Here is a 24932-nt window from a genome sequence, read left to right on the forward strand (position 1 = left end):
CGGGTAACCCGTCGGTCGGGTCGGGAACCAATGGCTTCCGAGCATGTCCGGGTTAATGTAAAGGTGAAGAAATCAATTTTCTCAGATAGCCAACTAGTTTATCCGCTTCAACCCTTGTAACGGAAAAGGTGGCAAAGAGAAAAAAAAGACGATGATTACCCCGCATTCCAGGCTGCGTGGACAGAGGAATTTACATTTGGATCTGCAGCATGACTAATATGCAATGACAAAATTGCATAGATGAAATGGTCAAATGTAAAGCGGCGCTTCGAACATAGATAATTTATTATATGTTAAAAATTCTATATGGCTCTCAATGAAATATATTTAGAATTATTAGGCTTTTATGGCTCTCCCAGTCAAAAAGGTCCAGCAAACCTCACAACAATGTGCATTAGATACGCTCGGTGGCGCTGTGGCCCACAGACTCATTCTCTGGGGAGCGAAGAAGAAGAAAAAACGTACGACGTCACAGACACCGCGCGTTTGGTTCACACAGTGTCGACTGGAACTTCGAAAAGGGCTAGATAATCTGTTTAGTCCAAATAAATCACATAGTCAGCTCATATTAAGTGGTATTAAGTGTTTCGGTCACAAAGCAAAGACCACCGCGTCATTTCCGAGGATTTCTCGTCCTGTATTTGTGCGCTAAACCGAGTTGAACTTAGCAACAAGCTAACCTTGTTGGTAGTTGTGCTTCTATTCATTTGTTTGTACCTTGATGTTTAACAGCAGAAGACCGGGTTTTGTATAAAAAATAGCATATTGACGGTTTGCCGTGTTTCCACATTAGTTAACATTGTCGCCTCTCGAAACAGACAACTTTAGAAGCGAACTCGGTGTTCTCGGAGGAGACTCAACTGCGGGCTTTTGTCGCAGTTAGCTAAGCTGCTGGCGTTGCCCCGGTCCCGAGTGACCCAACATGTTTCGCCCGAAACCAACTCTTAAGGACCGGCAGCATCTTTATAAGTTGATCATCAGCCAGCTGCTTTATGACGGGTACACGAACATCGCCAATAGCCTGATCAATGAAGTCAAACCGCAGAGTGTGGTATCTCCCTCTGAGCAGCTCATGCAGCTCGCCAAGATCGGTATGTATTCTTTTTCCATATCTTTTTTCATATTCTATCCACAGGTGGGAGGGCACTTAAACATACTTCTATCTATCCCGAGTCGTAAACATGCATCTTTCAGGTGTGTGTGTACTTGCATGCATGCAAGGTGAGAGTGATCTGTCACATTCAGTGGTCTAAAAAGTATGGAGTTCTTGTATTCTGGATAAGTGACCAATATTCGCTTTGATAGATCAGCTGCTCTTGAAAATATCAGGAATAAGCAGGGGAAAAAATATCATGACCTATATCATGAGACTTATGACCTAAATGTTTTTATGCAAACACATTTTGCATAATTTATTTTCTTATCTCTGTCAGTCATATATATATGTGTGTGTGTGTGTAATCAGTTTCAGAAATCACATCCACACCCATTCAACAGTTGAGACATAGTTATTTTTTATGCTGCTGTGACATCAATCTTTGTTGACAAATGGAAAACACAACACACCCACACCTCCCCAAACGCAGGCGATTGAACAACAGATCAGTCAAGCCAAACAGAAAAACCTACTGTGCCTGCTGGTGTTGGGGTAGTTGTTGACTTCCCTGTGATCTGTTGTAAAGAATGTCCTTAGTATTATAAATGCTGCTCCTCTCTCCCCCAAAACTGTCTAATTGTATGTCCTTCGTCAGGGATGGAGAATGATGACAGTGCCGTTCAGTATGCTATTGGACGCTCCGACACGGTGGCACCTGGTGTCGCTATAGACCTAGAGTTTGACGCTGATGTCCAGACCATGTCTCCCGAGGCGTCAGAGTACGAGACCTGCTACGTCACATCCCATAAAGGTCCCTGCCGCATTGCTACTTACAGCCGCGATGGCCAGCTGATTGCCACAGGCTCCGCGGACGCTTCTATTAAGATCCTGGACACTGAGCGGATGTTGGCCAAGAGTGCCATGCCCATAGAGGTGAGCACACTGCTCGTACAGGGGGATTGGTGTCCACAGTCCAGGGCTGGTGTTAATCATCTGTTTTTCACGGCCCAGGTGATGATGAATGAGACGGCGCAGCAGAACATGGAGAACCACCCAGTCATCCGAACACTGTATGATCATGTGGACGAGGTCACCTGTCTGGCATTTCATCCCACAGAACAGATTCTGGCCTCAGGCTCCAGGGACTACACCCTCAAACTGTTTGACTACTCCAAGCCCTCTGCCAAGAGAGCCTTCAAATACATACAGGTCAGGTTCTATGCAGAAGAACATCATCTTGCTCTTCAGTGTCAAATATAATCTCAGAAATGTAGTGCTGCTAAACTGTCATACACACTTTTTTTGTCTACCTCCAAGAGGAAAGGCAATGATGTTACTCAACAAAATGGGTTAAATTTATTAACTGTCAGTGGCTAATTATGTCACTCGGTGGTATCGTAATCCATATATCTCCTGGATCCTGGAGAGCCTAACACTGGGTCTTAAGACTTTGTTTTTATTTTGCAAAGACAGGTGTAAAACCATAGCTCACACCAGCTCACATCTAAACACTTGTTTGTAGGTCTTTTAAGTCTCAGTGTGGTCTGGATCTTACATCCGCCCATCATGCAATGTATTCCCAACATGCTGGTACCAGATTTCCTGTGTTCAGTTTTTTTGGAGCTCATCTATTGGTTGTCGATTCAGTCTTTACAGTGACATAATACAGGGACTTGGGGTAATATCAGACATGTTTGATATTGCCGTAAGCCCTGAGGCTAGGCAAAGACCAAGCTACGACTGTGCTAACACCGTAAGTAACCAGTTTACACTTAATGACCCAGATTACAGGAGCACGCTGCAACTCTAGTAAGACTCCCTGCAGCTTAAGATTTCCTCCCAAGTTCCAGATTTAAGTCTGTGACTGGAAGGAAAATAAAATAAATCACAGAGCTGTAATTCAGTCAGGAAAAAGAATAACATGAAAAGTATCAGAGAATATTCGATCATTTTAATAACAGTAGCAGAGTGGTTAATACTATCATCTCACAGCAAGAAAGAAAAAAAAATAAAGCTGGTATTTCTCCAGTTCATCCTTGACCCTGTGAACAGGAACATCATGATAGACAATGAATGAATGGAACAGTATGACAAAAATATTTTTTTTATTTTGTTAAGAGAAAAGTACAGAATCACATGGACTGCTGGTATAGTATTGTCCAGGCTACTATATGTGTATGTTGCAACACTGGAAATAAATGCAAAATGTATTTTCAGATGTTTAAAACTAGGCGAGTACGCCATTCAATATTTAGTCATTCAAATGTATCATCCAAGTAGGTCGGCGGATGGAGAAAACAAGGTCAGCTGTCACACAGACAAATGAAATAAATGGTATTGAGCTCAAAATTGCAAAAATTAAATAATGACTAGAAAGTAAATGCAATTAAAAATACCAATTTAAAAACAAACAAAAAATAATGAGGTAAGAATTTCAATGGGATCGTCACATGGGGCCAAATAAATACAACTGAATAACAAGAATGTCTGAACAGTAAGTAAAAGGATGAAAAGATGAGATGTAGCCAAACACTGGAAAAATGTTATCAATTGTGATAATAATGTAGCCTTCAATGAAAGTCGTCTGTTTGCGGACTTTGAGATGCTGTGCAAACAAGCCCTCAAAATTGTGTTTCTGAATGTCTGAGAAGAAGCGGAAAGGCACAAAATATATCTGACTTCCTTCGTTTTCCCCGCAGGAGGCAGAGATGCTTCGTTCCATCTCCTTCCACCCGTCAGGCGACTTCCTTCTTGTCGGCACACAGCATCCCACCCTGCGACTGTACGATGTCAACACTTTCCAGTGCTTTGTGTCCTGCAACCCCCTGGACCAGCACACTGACACCATCAGCGGCGTCAGCTACAACCCCACAGCCAACAGCTACGTGTCGTGCAGCAAAGACGGCAGCATCAAGCTGTGGGACGGCGTCTCCAACCGCTGCGTCGCCACCTTCGAGAAGGCCCACGATGGCGCCGAGGTCTGCTCCGCCATCTTCTCCAAGAACTCCAAGTACATCTTGTCCAGCGGCAAAGACTCGGTAGTCAAACTATGGGAGATCTCGACGGGCCGGACTCTGGTGAAATACACAGGCAAGCTTCAGACACACTGGAAAGCAAAATGGGCCGTCACCACACACTTGTGCATTTTTTTTTCTGTGCAGTGTATTGTGTTTTCTAGCTGCTTTTTTCAGCCAGGAAAGCAAATTTTTATAAGTAATAATTTATACATTTAATTTTTTTTTCCAGTTATCAGCTCATGGCAAGTTAATTCTGCTCATTTTTACCAAAAAAGCCAATCAAATCAAGCGAGAGGCTGACTTAAGATCCAAACCACTCCCTGATTTGTTGCCAGCTGGCTTGGGTCGATCACGAAACTCTAAGACAGTAGTTTAGCGTTCATGCAAAGGTCCTCATGTTAGCAGATGTCTACTTTAAGATGGTTTTAATGATGATAATCTAGGTTACCGAGATTTTACCATTTAATTCAGGATGTTAAGTACTAAAAACTGATGTTGCATTATACATTTTTTTTCATTCTCTGCTGAGTGCAATATTAACATGGAATTCAATAACAAATGTGATGAAACTTAAATCTGCCCCCCTCGTGGCGGCGTTGAAGCGGTCTGTCCAGCAGATGGCACTGCACTGTAGTGCACAGTCTGGCTTCACGCTCGAGCCGCAACATGCAAAACCACCGGGACTCAGTTTCTTTTTAAAAAAAGAAAAATCTTTCAGTTGATTTTAAAAGGGTCCTGGATATCATTTTCACAGCCCGCTTCACTCGAGTTCTAAAAAGGTAGCCTTGAAGTCGGCACCTCAGTGGACACTTTCAAGGGGCTCCAGTCACTCCTAACCTATATTGTTGTCTTCTCGTCCAAAATGCACCATTTGTCTGCCAGGGGAACTCTGACCCTGTCTGCTTTGGCAGTAAAGAAAGTTGGAATGTCAGTTGCGTGAAACCCCCTCGGAGACACAGGTCAGGATCTGAGGAGTTTGAGTTACCGAGGATGAGAGGGGTCACCCGGGGGTCGTGTCTCTGTTTGTCCATTGTGCTGAAAAGTGAAAATAACACACGTTAGGAAGGGGGTTGTCTCAGGATGTCAGGACCATGAAGGAGCCGTAATTCCTGAATAAACGGCAAAGATCGCCGGACTGGAACCAAGAAGCCAGTATGAGGGAGTTTTACACTTTATTCGACACAAAGAGGTCTCACACATCCACAATTTTTTTCTTATATATGGAAAATCTGCCTTTCCTCAGCCACAGATTGTTGTCTTAGTGTATAAATTTGACTGATTTTGGTTAGATATCACTCAGGCTGGGTTATTAAATTCTCTACGAGGAACTTGGAAAGAATCGCGAGACCACAAAAACAAAACAGCAAAAACCTTTTTTTAATGAATAATTAGAAAATAAGAGCCATTCGCAATTAAAAAAAAAAGAGGTGGGTATGACATGCATCATGGTCAGAGGCTGAACCCGGTCTAGCAGGTTTGGGTGACCAGTAATTTCACATTAGTTTGAAAGTATGACTGTCATTCTAAAAAAAAGTTTTTGCGTGTGTGTTGTAGGCGCGGGACTGAGCGGCCGTCAGATGCACCGCACGCAGGGTGTGTTCAACCACACAGAAGACTACGTGCTGCTGCCGGATGAACGCACCATAAGCCTGTGCTGCTGGGACTCTCGCACCGCCGAGAGGAAGAACCTGCTGTCTCTGGGTCACAACAACATTGTGCGCTGCATCGTCCACTCCCCCACCAACCCGGGCTTCATGACATGCAGCGACGACTTCCGCGCACGCTTTTGGTACCGTCGCACCACCACGGACTGATGCGTCTCTCCCACACACACACACACACACACACACACCCTCCCCCCCTTTGTGGCAATCACCCCAAGATCAGGTGTCTGTACCCTCCCTCGGACCACCTCGCAATTTCGATATCTGAAGCTGATGTTCATTTTCCAGAGTGATGTACTCAAATGTTGGTTGTAACTTATTTCCCCTCAGCTGCTTAGAACCAAACGGGGGTGGAGGGGGAAGTTCACCGTCGGCTCCATTTTTCTATCTTATCCACGTCCAATGATGTATTTCAGATTTTTATTAAACTGTGAAAATGACTGAAAGTCTTTTGTCTTGATGCTATTATGGGGTAAAAAAAAACAAAAAAAAAAAAACAAGGGAACATTTAGATTAAGCAGGAGGTATGGAACCACCTGAGGGGGAAGACACGTTAAACTGCCAGTGTAAAGAAAAGTATGGCTTTTGGTTTGAATAGGAAACAGTAAGATGTCTTTTTTTTCATCCATAAACAAGGAGATGTCTCCCCCATAAAAAAGAGGGGTGGTCCAAATTAGACAAAAGGAAAATGTATATAAAACTTAATTTGAAGCTACCTTTAAAAAAAGCTGGAGTACATAAAATGAGGGATTTTTCAAAACTAGAAAAAATGGGCATATCAGATGAAATGTCTGAGAGATTAAACAAAAAATGACCTAAAATTATTGAGTATTTTCTTAAAAGCTACTGAAAGGTATTCTTTAGAAAATGACATCATGGCCTTGTGCCAGAAAGCTTTGAATTTTTTACTCGTGAAGGAATGTTTGGGGATTTCATGAAGCCTCAGGGCTTCCTCTTTCTGTGAATGATTTTACAAAAACATCCCCAAAAAAACATCTTGTTTTCACCCATGACTGCGGCCCGAAATGTCACCCCCCCTCCACACACACACACACACACACACACACACACACACTCACACCCTACCTGCAGCCCACATCCTGTGTCATCTGCAATAGATCTTGAGAACCCTCCTGACCTCCATCCATCCATTCACTCATTCATTCATTCATTCATTCATTCATTCCTAAACCAGCTGAAAGAAGTGTGTCAGATTTCTAAGAAGAGGAAACAGACGAAACACACTGGTGAACCCATCCTCCACTGGAAATGTAATGTAATAATATGTACTTCTGCTTTGCTGCAGAGACCAAGGAGGGGGCAGAACTGTGTGTGTGTGTGTATGTGAGTGTATGTGTGTGTGGTTGGCTGCTACTTTTGCTGTTGGCCAATGGAGGTGCAGGAACGGGGGAGCAGGATCTCCCCGCCCTGCGTGTGTGAGCCGCCTGCTGACAGATCAGACGGTGTGTTAGAGGCTCAGACGAGGACAAGAGTCTCTCCCTGGCGGTGGGGATGGTCTGCTGAGGCACAGGAAAGTGACGACCTCCCACCGAAGACGACATGGTGAGTCCGAAGCGACGGCGGTGCTCATATATTCCCTCCATGTCAAGAGAACCCGAAGCCTGTATCTTCTGTCGGTCCGGGGGAATGTCTCTCTCTGGACCATCTGCTGATTCTGCTTAAACGCGCAGAGTCAGCGACCACCTCCTCGGACCGCCACTGTGAGGGGGACCTCCGAGGTCAGGGGAGTCTTTTCTAACTAATCCTCACCTCTGTGGAATCCACCGACTGAAATCCGTGACTTTTAAATCAAGTTTCTCTCTTTTTCATAGCTGCAGTCAGCTGTTTAGACTCATTGTCCAAACTCTCATCTGACTTTTCTGCTTGAAATGCAAAGCGGTGCCAGGAGCCTCTCTTAAAAGCTACGTGTTATGTTTGGGGTTTTTTTATGTGTTGCCTTTATGTACATTACATCTGTTCTAGTTTAGAGAAAGATGCAATCATTTCCATTTTGCCTAATTTCACTGAATTATTCTAGTTGTGGGGATGAACTCTTGCTGTTTCCTAAGAAATTCTTGGAGATTGTAATCATTTATTTATTTATTGTTATTTCCGGCCGATTCTTGTGTCATTATCATCCGTTATTGCCTGACGCCACGTCGTCTCTTGGGGTGATAACTGGCTACCTTTCTGTGCATTACTGTTATTATAGTTTTCTTTCTGATGACCGTCTTTATCTTAGGTGACCTGTTGCTGATTACGACGTGGTTTCTTTGTGTTTTTCAAGTAATTCCCAGATCAAATTTTGTTTCCTATTTGCTTTTTGGGCAAATTGTAGCTTAAAGAATAGACGTGTGTAAGCATCTTTTTATCATGGCTAAAATAATCTTCGACAATTGTCGTTTGACTTCAGTCCTTGATGACTCTCCAGGGGTTTTCTTCCGCTGTGGTGTCCAATTCTCACGGCAGGTGCACAAGTCTGCGATTTAACAATGGCCAAAAATGCAGATACTGCATGATACAGTTGTTATTATGCGTAATATAAGGTAGAGCCCTTCTTTTGAAATCATCTTACTGTAAGAAATACTTTTTTGTTCTAAAAGGGAAAAGAAAAGAACAAATATTTACTGGAGAAAAAAACTAGGTTTATTCTGTTTGTATGTGGAAATTTTCTGTTATTGTGTAAATGAGTTGAGAGTTCATTCTTCATGAGTAAAAATAAAAATAATATATTAATAGAAATCGGGGTGAGGATATGTGTCATCGTGACAATTGCGCATGTGGCCAGATGAGTTCCAAAGAAAAAAAAATTGGTTTGTGATTCACTGACATTTTGTGACTTTCTTTTCTACGATGACAATTCTCCCTGGAAATTGATCTTTTTTTAACCTATTTAGATGCGGGGGCTGTTTTTTTTTTTTTTGGAACCTATAAACCTTACAACACTCACCTGTGGCCCATTCAGAGGAATTTCTTTTTCAAATGGGAGGGAGGAGGCACATTTCAGCTCCGTGGGACAATTAATCTGAGAGGCCCTCATTCCAATGCCGTCAGACAAAATGTTTATACACACATAGAGTATAATTTAAGCGAGGCCTCTGGATGGAACCAAGAAGAGCGCTTGAGTTGAGGATAGAGCATGTGACCTTCAGTGAGAGACCGAAGAAACGGCCGATCCGTTGGTATTTGCATGTTTTAGGAGAATACTAGAACGTGACCCCTTAAAACTGTACGACCTGAAGGGAGGCTTTCAGCGGTGGTGGGAGCGCCGTGACGGGTTTCTAGGTAACTCCGCTTTGGAATGTCCTCAATGGCTGCGAGTTCACCGCGTGCGTTTTCCACGAGATGCACGGTTGTCAGGGGAACGTGCGAAAGACGGGTTCACAAAGTCGCAAACATTCTCCGGCCTCCAACGGAAAGGATGTCACCGGGCACAAAACAAAACGGACGTGTCTTTCGATACGTTTATTTCTTCGTTCTTGTTGGATTTTTACAGGGATAGGAGGATCACAACATTCGCCGCAAGGTCGCGACCTCGACAGCTCAGAATTTGTCTCAAAATCAAATAGCTTGGGGGGCATCTGAGCAGAAATTAAGATTTATAAGATAATCCAAAGATGGTGTTAATAAGCCCCTTACACCTGATTTATTTGGACTATTTCTGTATACGAAATAGACCCCGTTTGAATTCCCCAGTCCAGCTCGGGACCGACTCGAGATTTGCCCAAGAACCCCAGAAGGTTCTGAAAGGACCTCTGAGAGGTCCAACCCGGAATAAAAATGTGAGACTTTTTTCCCTGGTTGCCGTTTGTGCAACATCGATACTTCGGCGCGGATCCTTCCTGTTCTCAATGGAATCTTCACTTTTGCTCATACGAACCGTCTTCACTAGAAGTTGCTCTTTGATTTCATGTTTTTTGGCCGTCGTCCATGAACTCGGAGTTCATAGATTTGACTCTACGACACGCTGTCACCAGATGATGAGAGATCTCATGTGACCATGAGACAGGAAGGACCGCCTTGAGCATGTTGGGGTTCAAAATCACCCATTTCAGAAATAATAGCTTGGAGGTTTTCCTGCACGGCAGGCGGTCTGACTCGGCGAATCTTCTTCCGTCAGGTTTCCAAAGTATGTCGTGTCATGAAAAGACGTGCGAAAGATGACTTGGGTGATGTCTGTATTTTGTAGCACCTCATCCACTTGAGCCAAAACTAAAAGCTTAATGCTATAGTGGCGCTGGTTTGACGGTTAGCGTCATCACAATTTCATCCATGCAGCAGTAACATTGCGTGCACAAAGGCCAGACAGTGAATCCACCACTTGAGCACAAGGCAGAAGCTGAGGAAGTGTGTTTATAAATAAATTGATGTCAAAATTGAGATCATTTCCTGTGAGCATGATATCTGCTGCTGTTTTTGAAATTTTTGCTCTGGCAGCAGTAGCGGCAGCAACAACCCCCCCACACCCCCTAAATGCATCAAACATTCCAGCGGAGGTGAAATCAAACCCGAGCGTCCCAGCTGAAATGAAATATTCGGCTACTTTACTTGTGCAGGACAATCGAGTCATCATTCACTTCTAAAACTTTTTTTTTTTTCATGCTTCAACCAGTCATTCACAGTGGAAAAGAGAGGAAATGTTATGACAGGCACAGTCATTTGTGCCCATATGGTATCAAGTGTGACCGCTCACCCCCCGCCTAATTTCAGTGGCAAGTTGTGTTTACATTCCCAGAATGTTCCTTTTTTTAGACCGTCCAAGGGAATATAAGCCAGTGGGGGGGCAGGGAGGAAAAGGGGGGCATCCACTACGAGGGTCATCAGGTTGAGGGGAACGTCGGGGCTCGGGGAACACACACTCGGTGTGTTTTTTTTTTTTTTTTTTTTGAGTGACGGCTGTGGGAACATTTGTTAAAGTTATCATGCGAGCGCGAATAACATGATGTCCATTTCTAATTCTGCTCCTGTAAAGTTGTTTTGGGGCTGTGGTCGAGGCGTAGTTTGCAATTATTTTTTTTTCTCCTTACTTTATTATTATTATTCCAACATGATAAAAAAGAGAGAGAAAAAAAAGTTCAACCTTCAGAATATGTGTCTTGGCTTGAAATTATCCTATTTTTTCTCCTTTCTTTCTTTTTAATGATTCATACAGCAGCAAAGGTAAAACATGTCTTCAATTTCCAACGGACCAAACAACCAGCCTGATATAAAGTTGCGCTAGCGATAGCATCGTGGCTAAGTTATCACACGCGGGTCAAATCCAACAAGAAGGTCAAGGCACGCAAAATCAGTCATTTGTTTACAGGACTCGAGAATTATCGATCGCATCGGGGTCCGAATGATCGAAGAGATAATCTGATCACGTTCCATCTGGCACGGCGCGTAAGACGATCCGTCTTTGGGGAAGGGGGGGGTCGGCAGTTGTGTTTTTCGTGCGCAAGAGTTTAAACACAAAGTTCTCACCAGTTCCATGCAGGAAATACCAGGGCAGCTCTAGCAAATCAATGTCACTGCCTTCAGCCGCCAAAGCCAGCCTCCTCTCCGCTTTGTTTGGCTTGGAAGGAGGCTTGACTCAAATGATTTTCCATGGAGCACATATGAGGATCATTTAGGATGAGAAAAAAAATTGATTGAGCGGAGACACATTCCCGACATGTCGGAGATATATTGCCGGGGGTAGGAATCTGCCTCTGTCCATTCACCCCGGTGGATCTGTCCGCTCCCTCCCGCCCTGATCTGTCACACTGTGGGAAGAACTAAAAGGACTCATTTGCTCCCTGACTTCCTGTCCGATTTCAAGGAAGTCGAGCTCCATCTCGTCCTAGACGGCATCCGAGAAACCTCACGTTCATCGCTTTCGCAGAGATTTTTATCGCCACCGTAGAGAGGGCTGCGCCGAGTGTCTGAACGTATAATGGATGAGGTGTCGACCTGACCTCGCTGCGGTGACCCCGGGGCCGCCGAAGGGGAAAAGGTCAAATTGAACCAAGGGGGAAGGGGTGGCATTGTTTCCAGACCCAGAACCAATTCCCCAGCCAGTTGGGATTCTGGTAAACGCCACTATTCTCTTCCGATTTGAGTTGTGATAATTCAGCTCTTTTCAAAAAATGTCAACCCTGCCTCATTGATTTATTACCCTTTTATTATCTGTATTTGTATCATTTCTAACCCAACCCCCCTGCTTTGCACTTCATTTAACACAACATTACGCTCACCCTCTCACTGAGATAAATGAGGCCTGTTTTCAATCAATCAAATCTTAACAAGTATGTGTTTTCACAGATTTCTGATAATAATAATGATGATATTCAAATAATGATAATTGTAACTTAGTATTATTATTATTATTAGTAATAGTTGTAGTACTCTAATTATTACTATTTAATATATATATCAACATTTTATATAAAAAAAACTATAGTGTCATCTCTTATGAAATGTAATTAGATTACATCGCCTGAAAGAAATTATCTCTCTCTCTCTCTGTCTGTCAGGGATGCGGTCAGATACTAGAGTTTCTACATGGTCAGTCGGCCTGGTTTTCACATTCAGCTTCCATCGTGAGTCAGTCCAGTGACTCAGATGTGCAGTATCTCTCTGCTGCTAAACATCCTGCGTCTGTTGTGAGGCATCTCAGCCCCCCCACCCCCCCTCCCAAACCCTTGATGGCACGGCTGGTTTTTCCGAATAGGTCTTGGCATCACATCGGTCGTTCAGGAGGCTGCACCCCGGTGCATTTGTCCATATAATTCCGTATAATATTGCAAAACAATAATTGCAATAGGTGTGATTTTAATGTGTTTGGTCAGGATAGAAAAAAGGTAGAGGTTTTGCAGGGGATGGTTTTTTTGCGCAAATAATTAAAAATTTTGTGCATCTTTTGTACCTCCACCCTCCGGAAGTTTCATCACTCTGAGAGGTGTTTTTCTGGTTTTTGTTTTATTTTTTTAAAGTATCCCACTACCAGCCGGCCGATGCAAATTTATGAACAGACTGCAGAGGCGAGGCGAGGCGAGGCCGGGGCGGGCAGCTGTGCGGTTAAAGTGCTCAAGCCATCTGTCAGAAAGGCTGATCTGCGCAAGCAGGCGTGTGCAGGAATCCTGCCGTCACAGCTGAACGGGACTTAGTTGCTCGCCAGGCGCACAAACAAAGCAGCACACACACCCACACGTACACACACACACACATCCCGATATCGTTGTGGGTCAAAACTGTCGATATAAACATAAAACAATCACCTGAGAGGTTGAGTCGGGTTAATTTCACAGAGTTTACGGGGTTCCTTTCTCTGTTGTCATCATCAACAAATTCAGTCTTGGGTTGAATGGCGGCTGACTGTCATCTGACTCCATGTATTTCACTTGCATGTCTGTTGCATGACCCGGAGGATTAGACAAGAGGGGCTGCTGAGGTTGTGCGTGTGTGTGTGTGTGCGCACGTGTGTGTGTCTACTGACAGGCCTGCATCCTGACAGGTGCTGAGCGTGTCGGGCTCTGATGGTGAAAGGGCTCTTTGTTGCAGTGAATCCAGGCTTTCCAATCCAAACCCAAAACAATATGTTAGTATGATGCCTTGAAAACTGACTCTCATTGTTTTGATGTGGGTTCATCTTCACGGAGCTCCTTCGACATCTTCAAATGCATTCATTCGGACCCGTTTATGAACCGACAGCTTCAAGATTTGAAGAGTTCATCTGGTTTTAGCTGCGTCGCTCCATCCGGGTCAAATTTGCCCCCCCCCCCATAACCCTGTTTGTATAAAAACATACTGAAGGTCCCGGAAGAACATAAACAAACAAACATAAAAAGCAAACAGAATATACGTTCTGTACTTTTTCTACTGTGCATCCTTTTGAATAAAAAAAGACATTGTGCATGGTAAGAGACGTTTATTTCGCCTCTGTCTGGTCAGAGACCACAGGACTGAGCGGAAGAGAGAAAAAAAAAAAGACAGCAAAATTGGAAGCAATAATTCAACCAGTAAGGCCTGAGCTTAATTTTTGATGGATCAAGTTTTTTTGTGTGTGTTACGCTCAGGATTCACTTCATTCAAAGAAATATTTCAAAAGTCAAACAACGTGTTTCTTAGTTTCGCCGCTGCAACCAAACTGTGTTGAATAAGTCACGCGATTGCATTGTTGTGTGGCGTATCCGACGCAGAGAGCTAAGTCTTTTTGTTCTTTTTTTAAGACCGTGTTGCACAGAGCGTCATTAAACATGCCCTGCTGGTCTCATCTATCCAAATTAGACGTATTGTGTTTGGCGGCGCTGTCCTGGCAACCTTGTTGAAAAAGGGAAAAAGTTTTAGTGGCACAATTTGCAAAAGGTAAATAAAGACGATCAACCTTGGTCTTGTTCTGTTGCATTCGTAGCTTGTGGAAAACAAATGAAAACTCCCACAAGAAAAAGTTGGCCTCTGTCACGCATTTTGAATATTTCAACATCTCTCAGATTACACCACACACACAAACACACTCAGACACACACATTTGTGCACAAATTGTAGGTGGCAAAAAAAAAAAGAGCAGAAGGAAGAGGAATCTTATTTCCCCGTAAGTGCTTTTTTGAATGTTGAGGAGCTGTAGCATGTTTCCGTTAACATTTTACGTCTCACGCTGGACTTGGTCTCGACTCGGTCGCCCCCTGGATACTCTGCGGTCCGGATGGCAGCACCGGCACTGACAGGAAACGGCTATTTACTGTGTCGTTATTTGTAACAAGCGCTCCGGTTGAGAAGTCCAGATGCCGATGACAATCTAGTAACTCTGGTTTAATCGTTGGCATTTCCCTCACTCTTAAATTCTGTTGACAAGTATCTTTTCCCAAAGACTTTCTCAAAAATCCCACCAAGTATGTCTTTAACACAAAATAAAGCAAAATAAAATAAATTGAGATCAAATTAAATTGAATTATCTGCAAATTCGCTGAGTTTCACAAAAGTGGACATCGAGTATGTCTTCACCATAAAATTGAATTAAATTAAATTAAAAAGAATTGTGGTATTTCCAATTTATTTTTTTTTCCTCATAGATTTTCAACAACAGCAGACCGCCTCGGGGGCTTTCCCTTTTTTTGTGATGATTTAATCTTCTCTCATGCAATGGCTACGATAGAAATTGTGTGTATTTTCACTGAAAATGGGCAAAGGATTTTCTCCAGCTGTAGTTTGTTGAAGTAAATATCTTGTCCACTGCTGACCTGTCAGCGTACAGTTTGATAAAGCTTGTGTTTCTCTTGGCCTCCGTCAGTTTGCTAAGTGTTGCTACATAGTAGGTCAAACCACAAGGTTTTTTCACAGGGTAATTCAGGACTAGTTGGTTTTATGTGCATGTGCGCTAGTGTGCATGTGGGTATGTGTGTAATACCATTACACACAACGTGTCTCTCACGCTTGATAGCCACACTGGCAAAGACAACCACAGAAAAAAGAAAGAAAAAAAAAAGGTGGCATAAGTCTGTCTACCACTGATAGTTTCAAAGTGTTCTGACATGCCGGCCTGCAAAAGAGTAGAGGAAGTTTTCTTTATCGTTTTCTCCAGAAGCTGAAAAAAAAATAGGAAGTGGGAATACAGCTAGAAGAAGGCATCGTTTGGAAGATGAATTTTTGAAAATTGATGCAACGGTCATAGAAATGTCCACGGTGTCTGCGCCTGCTCTGCTGGGTGTTGTGACCGGCGTGGCGGTGAGTCCGATGTGCAACTGCAAGCAGCATTTTGCAAGAGGAAATGCTGTCATCATCTGAGATGTACCGTCATAATCCCATGAGTCTTGCGACCGTGTGTGTGTGTGTGTGTGTGTGTGAGAAATGTTGTCCATTCATTTCTTTGCTTTAAATAAAAACAGTATGATGCTGCCATTGGTTCATTTATCACCGTTCTACAACTGTTTCCACCATTTAAAGGTCGTCGTGTGTAGTGGATCAAGTCTGCCGGAAATGACCTTTACATAAAAAACATTAATTCTAATCATTGGGTTCCATTGATGTCATTTTTTTTTTTTTTTTGGCTCCAAAGTCCACATCACTTTGACACATTTGGTTACAGAATGCAAATTCAATACCGTATCCTTCATTCTTCATGCTTCATTTTAGAACAAGTTTGCCAAGGCCCTGTACGACAACACTGCAGAGTGTGCGGATGAGCTGGCGTTCAAGAAGGGCGACATCATCACGGTGATGGAGCAGAATGTGGCGGGTACCAGCGGCTGGTGGATGTGCTCCCTGTACGGCAGGAAGGGGCTTGCCCCCGCCAACAGATTGCAGCTCTTGGCGCGAACGTCCGACATCGCAGGCTCCGTCGCGGTGAAAAACAAATCGAGCGAGTCCAGAGCTGAGGACAGCGTGCAAAACATCTACCAGATCCCCAGCATCCCAAGGACTTACAGCAGCCAGCAGCTTCATTCTCCTGGCAGCGTGGACATGATCTATAAGGCGCCACTACCAGCCTGTGAAAGCCCCAACACCACCGGGTCTCAGCTCAGCTCAGACGGATCGGAGGTAAACAAGGTATAAATCAATTTTCACACACGGTTGACTTAAAAAAAACACGTATATATATCAGAATTAGACATATATAACAGTTTATTCAAACAAAACCTCAGTATATTCACTTCTATGAGGCAAGTATAATTGACTGAAAATCAAAATCAAACCATCACATCAAATAAACTTTTTTTTTTTTTTTATGTTATATTACATTTGTCGGATGAATCCTAAAATCGGGGACAGAAAATTTTTGAACTGTTCGCCCGCTCGCCAGTGCAACAGCATAAGCACGACCGCGGTGGGGAGTCAACACAGAGCTTTTGTCTGTCCGCTGTACCTGGTTTCAAAGTTGCTCCTCTTCCGAGGGGAAGCACTCTGATTAGAGGGTGCAGACATGCAATGCTGTGAACGCCCCCTTCCCCCTCCCCCCCGCTGGCAGAAAGAGCTTGCAGATGGGGACCCCGGGCCTCCACACGGGGACAAGCACGCAGCACCGGCTCTTTACGAGACCATAAAAGACGAACAGAACACAGACTTCAGACAATTTTTTAAACTGCAAACAGCAGCTCTTGCAGCCCAGGGACCCCGGAGAGACTACAGCTCGGGTACGGGAGCTTGTTGCGCACCGGCCCACATGTTCGGCATTTCCTCTCCTGCTTCAGGGGGGAGTCGTTCCCCCGCCCCGTTTTTTTTTTTTTCTTGCAGTAGCCACCTTGTATTCAATGAGCAGCATGGTTTCTGTTAATTGGCAAAGTGCATGCTTCCCTGGCACCGACAGCAGGCCCCGCAGCAAATGCTGTCCTCATAAATGTGCCTCGTAGAGGTCAGAGAGGTGGGACGCGGCGTCGATCAAAGCGGTAATGGTGTCGCCAGTCCAAAGAAATATTATAGCCTGTCTGTCCTTCACAGTCTTCCCATATCTGCACCACCTCTAGTCCAAAGGGGGATGTTTACGACGTCCCGAGCCAAATAAGACAAGCCTCTCTTTTTACCGTGAGCACCGCCGCATTTTTTTTTTTCTTTTTACGATATGATATTCTTCCTCTTTCAGGAGTGCTGACTGATTAATACTCACTATTTCTGAAATAATCTAATTTTAGGTGTCAACATCTCTGAGGCACACATCGAGAAAACACTCGCTGGTTCCAGTTTCGGAGCTGGAAAAGAGATTTGAGTCGGAGCGTTTAAGTCAGAGCAGTCCAGGAGACTCTTACGTAAGTTTCAGATTTTTGGAGGATTTGTGAAGCTGGAGACCGAGGTGTGCTCACTTGAAAAAGAAAAACAAAAAAAAAAAGCTGGCTTTAAGTCAACGTGTTTTAAATTTTACTCTTCGCCTCTGTCAAGAGAACGGCACGCTGGAGATGAAGTGTGGAACTCAAAAGCAGGGATGGAAACACATAAATCTTTTTTTTTTTTTTTTTTTCCTGAGAACGTTTTTTGTGGTCTGGATGATATGAAATAAAGTATGGAACTTTTAGTATGCAATAAGCGCAGATATACACGCTTTTAAAAACCCATGAAAAATGACATTTGTTCCTTTAATTGTCAAAACAGCTGCCTTTTATTTTTCATTCACTATCAATATTAATGTGTACATTATGGACCCACTCAGACTTCATATAAAGACGCCACCTGAGTGATTTAATCACCAGAGACGAGTTATATCTCATTATTACTGACATGCGCAATCTGAAAATAGCCTAAAAGTATCTTGAAATACCATATTAAGAGCGTGCTCCTCCTTCTCCTTCTTCAAACCATGTAGGAAAAAGAGCAGTGAACTCACAAATCCATAATAGCGCCCACTGTTGTCTCTTCTCTTAATCTATTATCACCATCTACATTACTGCTGATGGAATTAACGGTGACGTTTTTTTAAGACAACACAACTGTCTTTAGTTTCTCTGGGAAAACAGTAAAAAGTGTCCTTCTGATAAAGTGAGATGGACTGTGAATAATTTCCAAAACATGAATTAAAAAAAATTGATGAGAAAAAAAACAATAAAAAAGTTATATCGATCAATTCAGATCTCTTTAAAGTGTGAATTTTTTACTTAGCCAAAATGTCTACCGTAGTTCAGGTAAATAGGTAATGATTAAATTTCATTTTTGGGTGAATTAATCCTAAAAAATGTATCCACTGTCCAACATAAAGTACAAGAATGTACAAGCCTCTGCTTTTTTTGTTGTTATTTTTTTGCATCAGTTGAGCAATCTCTGTGTGTGTATCAGCTGCAATGATAGAAAATGCTGTTGATAAATACAGGGGTCAAGAACGATAACTATTCTAGTGGACGTTTATTCCTGTTTTTTGCATTTTTTAAACAATATAAAAGTTAAGGCAAATGTTCAAACCCTAGCTTGCTTTACTCCATAGGGGCTCTTTACCAGTCCAAGATTCATTCCAGCTCTGATTAGAAGGAATTTTCAAGAGACATAATGGTTAGGTTCATTCTTCTCTGTTGAAATTGAATTCCTTTTTCAGATGCCAGTCATTTTTTAAAGAGCCGCTTCACTGACATCTGTTTATCAATTAAGATAATAAGAAATCCCCACCTCTCGCTTTTTCTGCAAAGTAATTTGTGAAGTACGATGTCGCACCTGACAATACTAAACACCTCAACTAACACTCTGTTCCCGTGATTTGCAACAATATGAAAGTATATTATCATATTGCCGTATTCTGCTGTATCCATTTTTACCACACTGTGTCCTTGCACCTCATGCCATTTTTTAAAACAATATATATATATATCCTTGTGCACAGATGTATGCAGCTCCGCCATCTCTGTCTCAGGACCCCAACTATGATATCCCTGTTCCCTCAGTATCAGAAGCCCAACAGAAGATGACTGGTGAATACAAGACCCTTCCCAATCCCCGAAAGAATGAGTGGATCTATGACGTGCCGTCTAGTCCCGAGAAACAAAGTCCACCCCGGAGCACCTCTGAGACGATGCCCTCAAAAGTGACTGACAAGCAAATCTATGACAAGGTCCCATCACGTGCCTGGCCAGAGCAAAGAGGCAGTCTAACCCCCTTACTTTACGATATACCGAAACCCAATTCTCTTGACCTTCAGTGTCCGCCCAAAGTGCTGCCCAGGATGCCAATTTATGACAAACCCCAAACTCAGAAGCTAACAGAGGACTTGGTCTATGCTGTCCCACCGAAAGAGGAATCCAGCCGTGTTCCCAGTGGTGACCATATACCTCTGGAGTGCAGGGGCGACTCAAACATCTCTCACGACCACACAAGGGGGCATCGGCTTCGCATGACAAAGTTCCTGACTTGCGCATCCATCCGTAACGCCAAAGGGAACGGGAAGTCGACAACGCAAGAGGAGGACGACAAACGAACGGTGCATCTCTCCGCAGCAGACAGCCAGAGAATCAGCACAGCCTCCAACTCGTCCACCAGCTCCTGCGACTCCCTGGCTCTGAGCTCTTCTTCTCCAGAGCCTCTGCGGGAAGTGAATCTGTGCCAGGACGAGGTCTCCTGCAGACTCCTGGCTCTTCAGGAGTCCGTCTGCAAGGCTGTACCACAGCTAATGGACTTTGTTAGCAGTCGGTGGAGAAGCAAAGAACATCTGGAGAAACACCTGGAGGAGATTAAAGATGCCGCGGAGGGGATCGCATGTACTGTAACCTCATTTCTAAGCTTTGCCTTGGACATTAAGGGCAATGCCCAGCGTTTGACAGATGCCAATCTCCAGACAAGACTATATAAACAGTTATCAATTGTGGAGGACTCCAGTGTTATCCTGCAACAAACTGTAAGGGCTCTGAACATGGCAGGCTGGCCTCTCGAGACACTGTGTCAGGACCCCGGACAAGTCCAGACACCCGACCAGCTGGAGCGTTTCGTCATGGTGGCCCGCACAGTACCGGAGGACGTTAAGCGCCTGGTGTCAATCATCAACGCCAATGGAAAACTTCTTTTCAGACCTTCCCAGAAAGAAACTGACGGCCCTGCCAACACCACTCAGACAGACAAAAAGAAAAATCCAGACGTGAATCAGCTGCAAGCAGACATAGCTGAGGATGACAGTGACTATGTGGAACTACAGGTGGTCACTTGAGTCTTCTTCATAAACAGCGATGGCGAGCTATGTGCGGGTTGGTGGGCGGCTGGGTGGTTGGTTGGGCGGGTTTTGTTGGTTTCATAGTGATATCACAAAATTTAGGTCGAGTTTCATGGGTTACCATATTTACTTGGGTTTTTAAAAGTGGGATGTACAACTGTCAGATATAGCGGGGACCTCTTGGCCAGATCCGGTGACCTTTGGAACTTGTGGTTCTGATTCAGAACAGGAAAGAGCGGTTAGGCTAGAACTGGACAAGATGTGATGAGCTACATGTGATTTAGTTTTGACGTGTGTGACAAATGGCCAAAATAATAGTCTTTATTCGCTTTGTTTTAGTGCAGGCCACACAATGGCCACATGTTGGCTACACTTGACTTTGGTGGCATGCAATTAAAACTTGATATGTGGCTCAGTTTTGGAAGCAACGCTGTGCCGTCTTTATGGCCAAATTTAGAACAAGGGGGAAAAAAAAAAACTGAGAACAGAATCAAGCCGCATCTGGAAAAAACAGACATTACTATCTTACATAACTATTTCTTTTCTTATCAAAATAAGGAAATAGCATTGAGCTTGTGCTGAACCTGATCACAAAACCTGTGCTTTTCATAAAAAAATATTATGTAACACTTGGCAAAGGTAAATTTAATGAAAACTAAATATTTTGTAGTGCACGGCAAAGCAAAGGCAAATGTTTGGACGTAAATATTAGGATATGTTTGTTGGGTGAGTCTGCAGCATACGGAGCAGGGAAGATATAACCAATATAATTTGAATAAATAAATAATTTCTACGCAATTTTGCGGCATGAGATTAGGTGTCAAAAACAAAAGAAACAGATACTGATGACATTACTTTGCTCTGACATTTTTTTTTGTCCAGACAAACACCAGTTCTGAAGAGCCTGAAAAAGAAGTTCAAAAGGAAAAAAATGAAAATGCCACGCCAGTCGAAAACAAGGCACAGGTGAGTATCTTCATTTAAGATTTATTTATTTATGCACAGAAGATTTATTGCTGGAGCTTAGTTCACTCTGCTACCGCATTTCCCACATTTAGGCTGCAAACTATCACAAGGGGAATTACCCAAATTCATTATTTTTTTGGACTTTCAGCAAGCAGACCCATTGCTCTTCGCAATTTAAGATCCAAAGTTGTTTGTAGCAAGTGGACTGGTTGAGTTTTTTTCAGGCATTTCACCTCTCATCTGTGACACTTCTTCAGTTCTGAGTTCTTCGTCCGGTCGCAACAAAGAACCAAAAAATTTGGAGGCACTCAATGATCATATCTAAAACCCTGTGGCTCCTATGTAATGCAGTGAGGTTGGACTAATGGGATTATAACAACGAATTCCTCCTCATATGTTTTGTCCTGAATTAATTCCACAGGCTATTGACAAGCGTCAAACTTCTGAGTCTTGTGGAGGCCCAGATGACCATCGACCGACCAGCATGGAGCACTGCCGGCTGTACTTCGGGGCCCTCCAGAAGGCCATCGGGGTATTCGTATGCAGCCTGCAGGATGGCCAGCCACCAGAGCACTTCATCTCACAGAGTAAACTGGTGATCATGGTCGGCCAAAGACTGGTGGACACTCTGTGCAGGGAGGCGCAGCGCGGAGTATCTGGCCAGAGCCTCCTGTGCATGAGCAATCACCTGTGTGCGCTCCTAAAGCAGCTGGCTGTGGCCACTAAGAAGGCAGCACTGCACTTTCCAGACAAGCAAGCTCTGCATGAGGCTAAAGAATTCGCAAAGGAACTGGCCCAAAGAGCACAGCACTTTCGGATGTCACTGGACATTTAAGGCCCACATGAAGCACAGTGATTATCTTTATTCTTTTTATATATAAATTTACCCGATCGCGTGTTCGCCATTTTCTTTTCAGCAACTCTCAGTCTTGACTTGCTAGGATATTGCTAAATTAATGCTTGTGCTGGTTCTAAATGTTTGTAATGTTTGGGTTAGGGTTAAATAAGAGCCACTGGAACAAGTGCAGCAATTCAAGTATGAATGTCAAAAGATATTGAGGAATTCCGAAGCAGATGACACATGTGGAGTGGCTTCTCACCAATTCAATGTGAAAAGGCAGTGCAGGCAATGCCAAATATCTGTGTGAAAATTGGTGGTACAAAGAGCGCACGCACTGCAATAGGTGTACATTACCCGTGTTTTTGAGTTATTTTTTTCTTTGATCACTTTGAATAATATTCCTAACCAAGTTCCAATATTAAACAAACAAACAAATAGCAATAACAAGACTAAAGAGGAAAAACTGGTGTTGTGAAGGCAACATCAACTAAACTATACTTTGTCACAAAATCCATGCTAACTCTTGCAACAAGCCCTGTCCTGTGAATGTATGGTATGCCAAATGGTAAGCAATCACCATGGACACTCACACACATATATATATATATATATATATATATATGATTTTAAAGGGTTTTGAGTTTTTTTAATTTCTTACATGTAGAGATAGCAGTGGCTTTCAATCTCAGAAGTACAGCTGATCAGAAGCTGCCTCATGCAGTTTGGCATGTGGATAACATACTGTAAGCCTCACGGTCAGAATCAAAACATGAGCCGCAGACTGTAATGGCATAAAATGTGTTTTTCTCCATTGTTCGTTTTTCTCACGTGAGACCAACTGAAGCAGTTCTCGGTGCAGGAACACTCTACCGTGCAGATTTTATTTTATTTGTTTCTGAATCATGAAGGAACCAAAGCGCACACCTCCAACTGCAAAACATCTTTATGAGTTGGGGCTGCTTTCCCAAACATTGAACTTAGGAACTTAGGGCAGAGGGTCAACTTCACCCGCACATAAAACATTCTACAATTTTATCTCCGATCTTCACGCTGTGTGACCTTGAGGTACGACATCTATCATCTGACAGGTGGGCATTGAGATCCATCTCAAAGATTGTCCCCCCGCATCTAATTGCTGAAACAATTTTGCAAGCAACCAAGAGCAGACAAAATGAATTTCTACACACATATGAGCAAAACTATAAACTTTGGGGTGAGACTGCTTTTGGGATACCATATAGGGAAAGCAAAGTATGAATTTGTTTGATGTAACTTCCTACTATTCTCTGAGTATTGTGTTTTATGTGTTAAATCATATTATTTGCGTGAAAGAAACAGCCTCTGGGATTGCAGTTTGATACAGACTTTTTTTGTTCATATTTGTGTAAATAATCTAAAAAATGTGTTATGCATTCCCACTTTTTTCTAAGCAAAACATGGAAAACACCATGCTGGATTTTCATCATTAAAATATTGAAAAACTTTATATGAAACCGTTATATGTGTAATATGTTTGCGTGTATTGCAATGAATATGTGAGTGAGCACAACAGTGTGCGCTTGTTTGTTTATTCGTGTGTGTGTGTGTGTGTGTGTCCGTGTGTGTGTGTGTCAGTGTGTTAGTTGTGTGTCAACTCTAACTTTGCATGTCATTATTATTTACTTTTTATCTCTTCCTACTTTAAAACTGTATGATGATTTATAATCTTTGTATTCTCACAGTAAATGTAAACAGATGTATGCAAAAATCAAGCAGTAATATTTGTCCAAAAGTTTAAACCTTCAAAATGTCATTTAAAAGAACCAGCACAAAATAATATGTATAGTACTGTTATCTATCATAAGGTAAAAACAATTTGTAGGATCTCAGCACCCCCCTAGTGGATATTACAAGAAGTACTTATAGGGATTGTGAGTATTCGAGTAACACATTCCTTCATTCATCTTCTGCGCTGCTTTTCCTCAACTCAGGGCCACTTGAGCCAATCCCAGCTGGACTTGTTTTTATTCTTCACTAGCAGTTTTAGATAAGATAGTTGTTTTCTGCCAAGGTTTAAATTTGATTTATGCTTGGTGTCTCCTGACTCCAGACAGAGGAAGGTCCCACGGTTCCCACTTGATGAAACTACGAAGAAGACATAATGAAATGATCAACTGTTGAATATTTTCCTGATTGAGGAATTTTTATTTAAGCCCCTCTTAAAGATATTTTAAGAGGTCTAAAAGGTTTTTAAGAGGTTTCAAAAAGTAAGACAGTCTTAAGTCCCAGAATTGTCCAGATGTTTGATATCGAAATATAGTTCGAATGGTCGTATATCTCCAATGTGGCCCTGTGATCAACTGGCAACAACCCTGCAACCCTGACAAGTGCATGATAAGAGGCATAGAAAATGAATGAATGAATAAATGAATGAATGAATGGGTGGATGGGTGGATTCCTTGTATTTTTGAACATGCAGTACCTGTCCAATACAGCTGATTCTGATTTTAAGATATGAAGTTACTACATGTACTTCTTGCTATAACCACAAGAGGGCTTAACTAATTAACTATCTCTAAAAATCGTTTGTTGTAACACTTCCAAAAAATACATATAGAAATATTTAGGAAACTTCGATTTGAATAAACTTATTTTCAAATCAGTATATATCTCCTTCAAAAAAAAAGATAAAAAATAACACACGCACATTGTAGAGCGAAACGAGCGCTTGCGGCGGTGAACCATCTTGGTTCCTGTGCGTGTCTTTGGGCGTCGTGACGTCACACGCTACGGCTATACCGGC

At 42.8% G+C, this 24932-nt stretch overlaps 2 protein-coding genes across 3 annotated transcripts; both read left to right on the forward strand.

Moving 5' to 3' along the window:
• Positions 1 to 458: 458 nt before the first annotated feature.
• Positions 459 to 6217, forward strand: cstf1 (cleavage stimulation factor, 3' pre-RNA, subunit 1). The gene is made up of 5 exons (XM_086168147.1): positions 459 to 1091; positions 1752 to 2029; positions 2108 to 2305; positions 3796 to 4186; positions 5668 to 6217. The coding sequence occupies exons 1-5, from the start codon at positions 923 to 925 to the stop codon at positions 5925 to 5927; spliced, it is 1296 nt and encodes a 431-aa protein (XP_086024273.1). The 5' UTR covers positions 459 to 922; the 3' UTR covers positions 5928 to 6217.
• Positions 6218 to 7244: 1027 nt separating this feature from the next.
• Positions 7245 to 23633, forward strand: cass4 (Cas scaffold protein family member 4). Of its 2 annotated transcripts, none has more exons than XM_086168984.1 (7): positions 7245 to 7340; positions 15867 to 16280; positions 17169 to 17252; positions 17360 to 17473; positions 19027 to 20328; positions 21226 to 21309; positions 21731 to 23633. In XM_086168984.1, exons 1-7 carry the CDS (start codon positions 7338 to 7340, stop codon positions 22142 to 22144), a joined length of 2415 nt encoding a protein of 804 aa, XP_086025110.1. In that variant the 5' UTR covers positions 7245 to 7337; the 3' UTR covers positions 22145 to 23633. The 2 variants fall into 2 exon arrangements, with proteins under 2 accessions (XP_086025110.1, XP_086025111.1); XM_086168985.1 differs by having other exon boundaries at positions 15867 to 16271.
• The last annotated feature ends 1299 nt before the right edge of the window (positions 23634 to 24932 follow it).

This window comes from Fistularia commersonii, chromosome 21 (assembly GCF_037954325.1).
Source record: "Fistularia commersonii isolate RoL2024-O1a breed Wild chromosome 21, RoL_Fcom_v1.0, whole genome shotgun sequence".
Taxonomy (NCBI): Eukaryota; Metazoa; Chordata; class Actinopteri; order Syngnathiformes; family Fistulariidae; genus Fistularia; species Fistularia commersonii.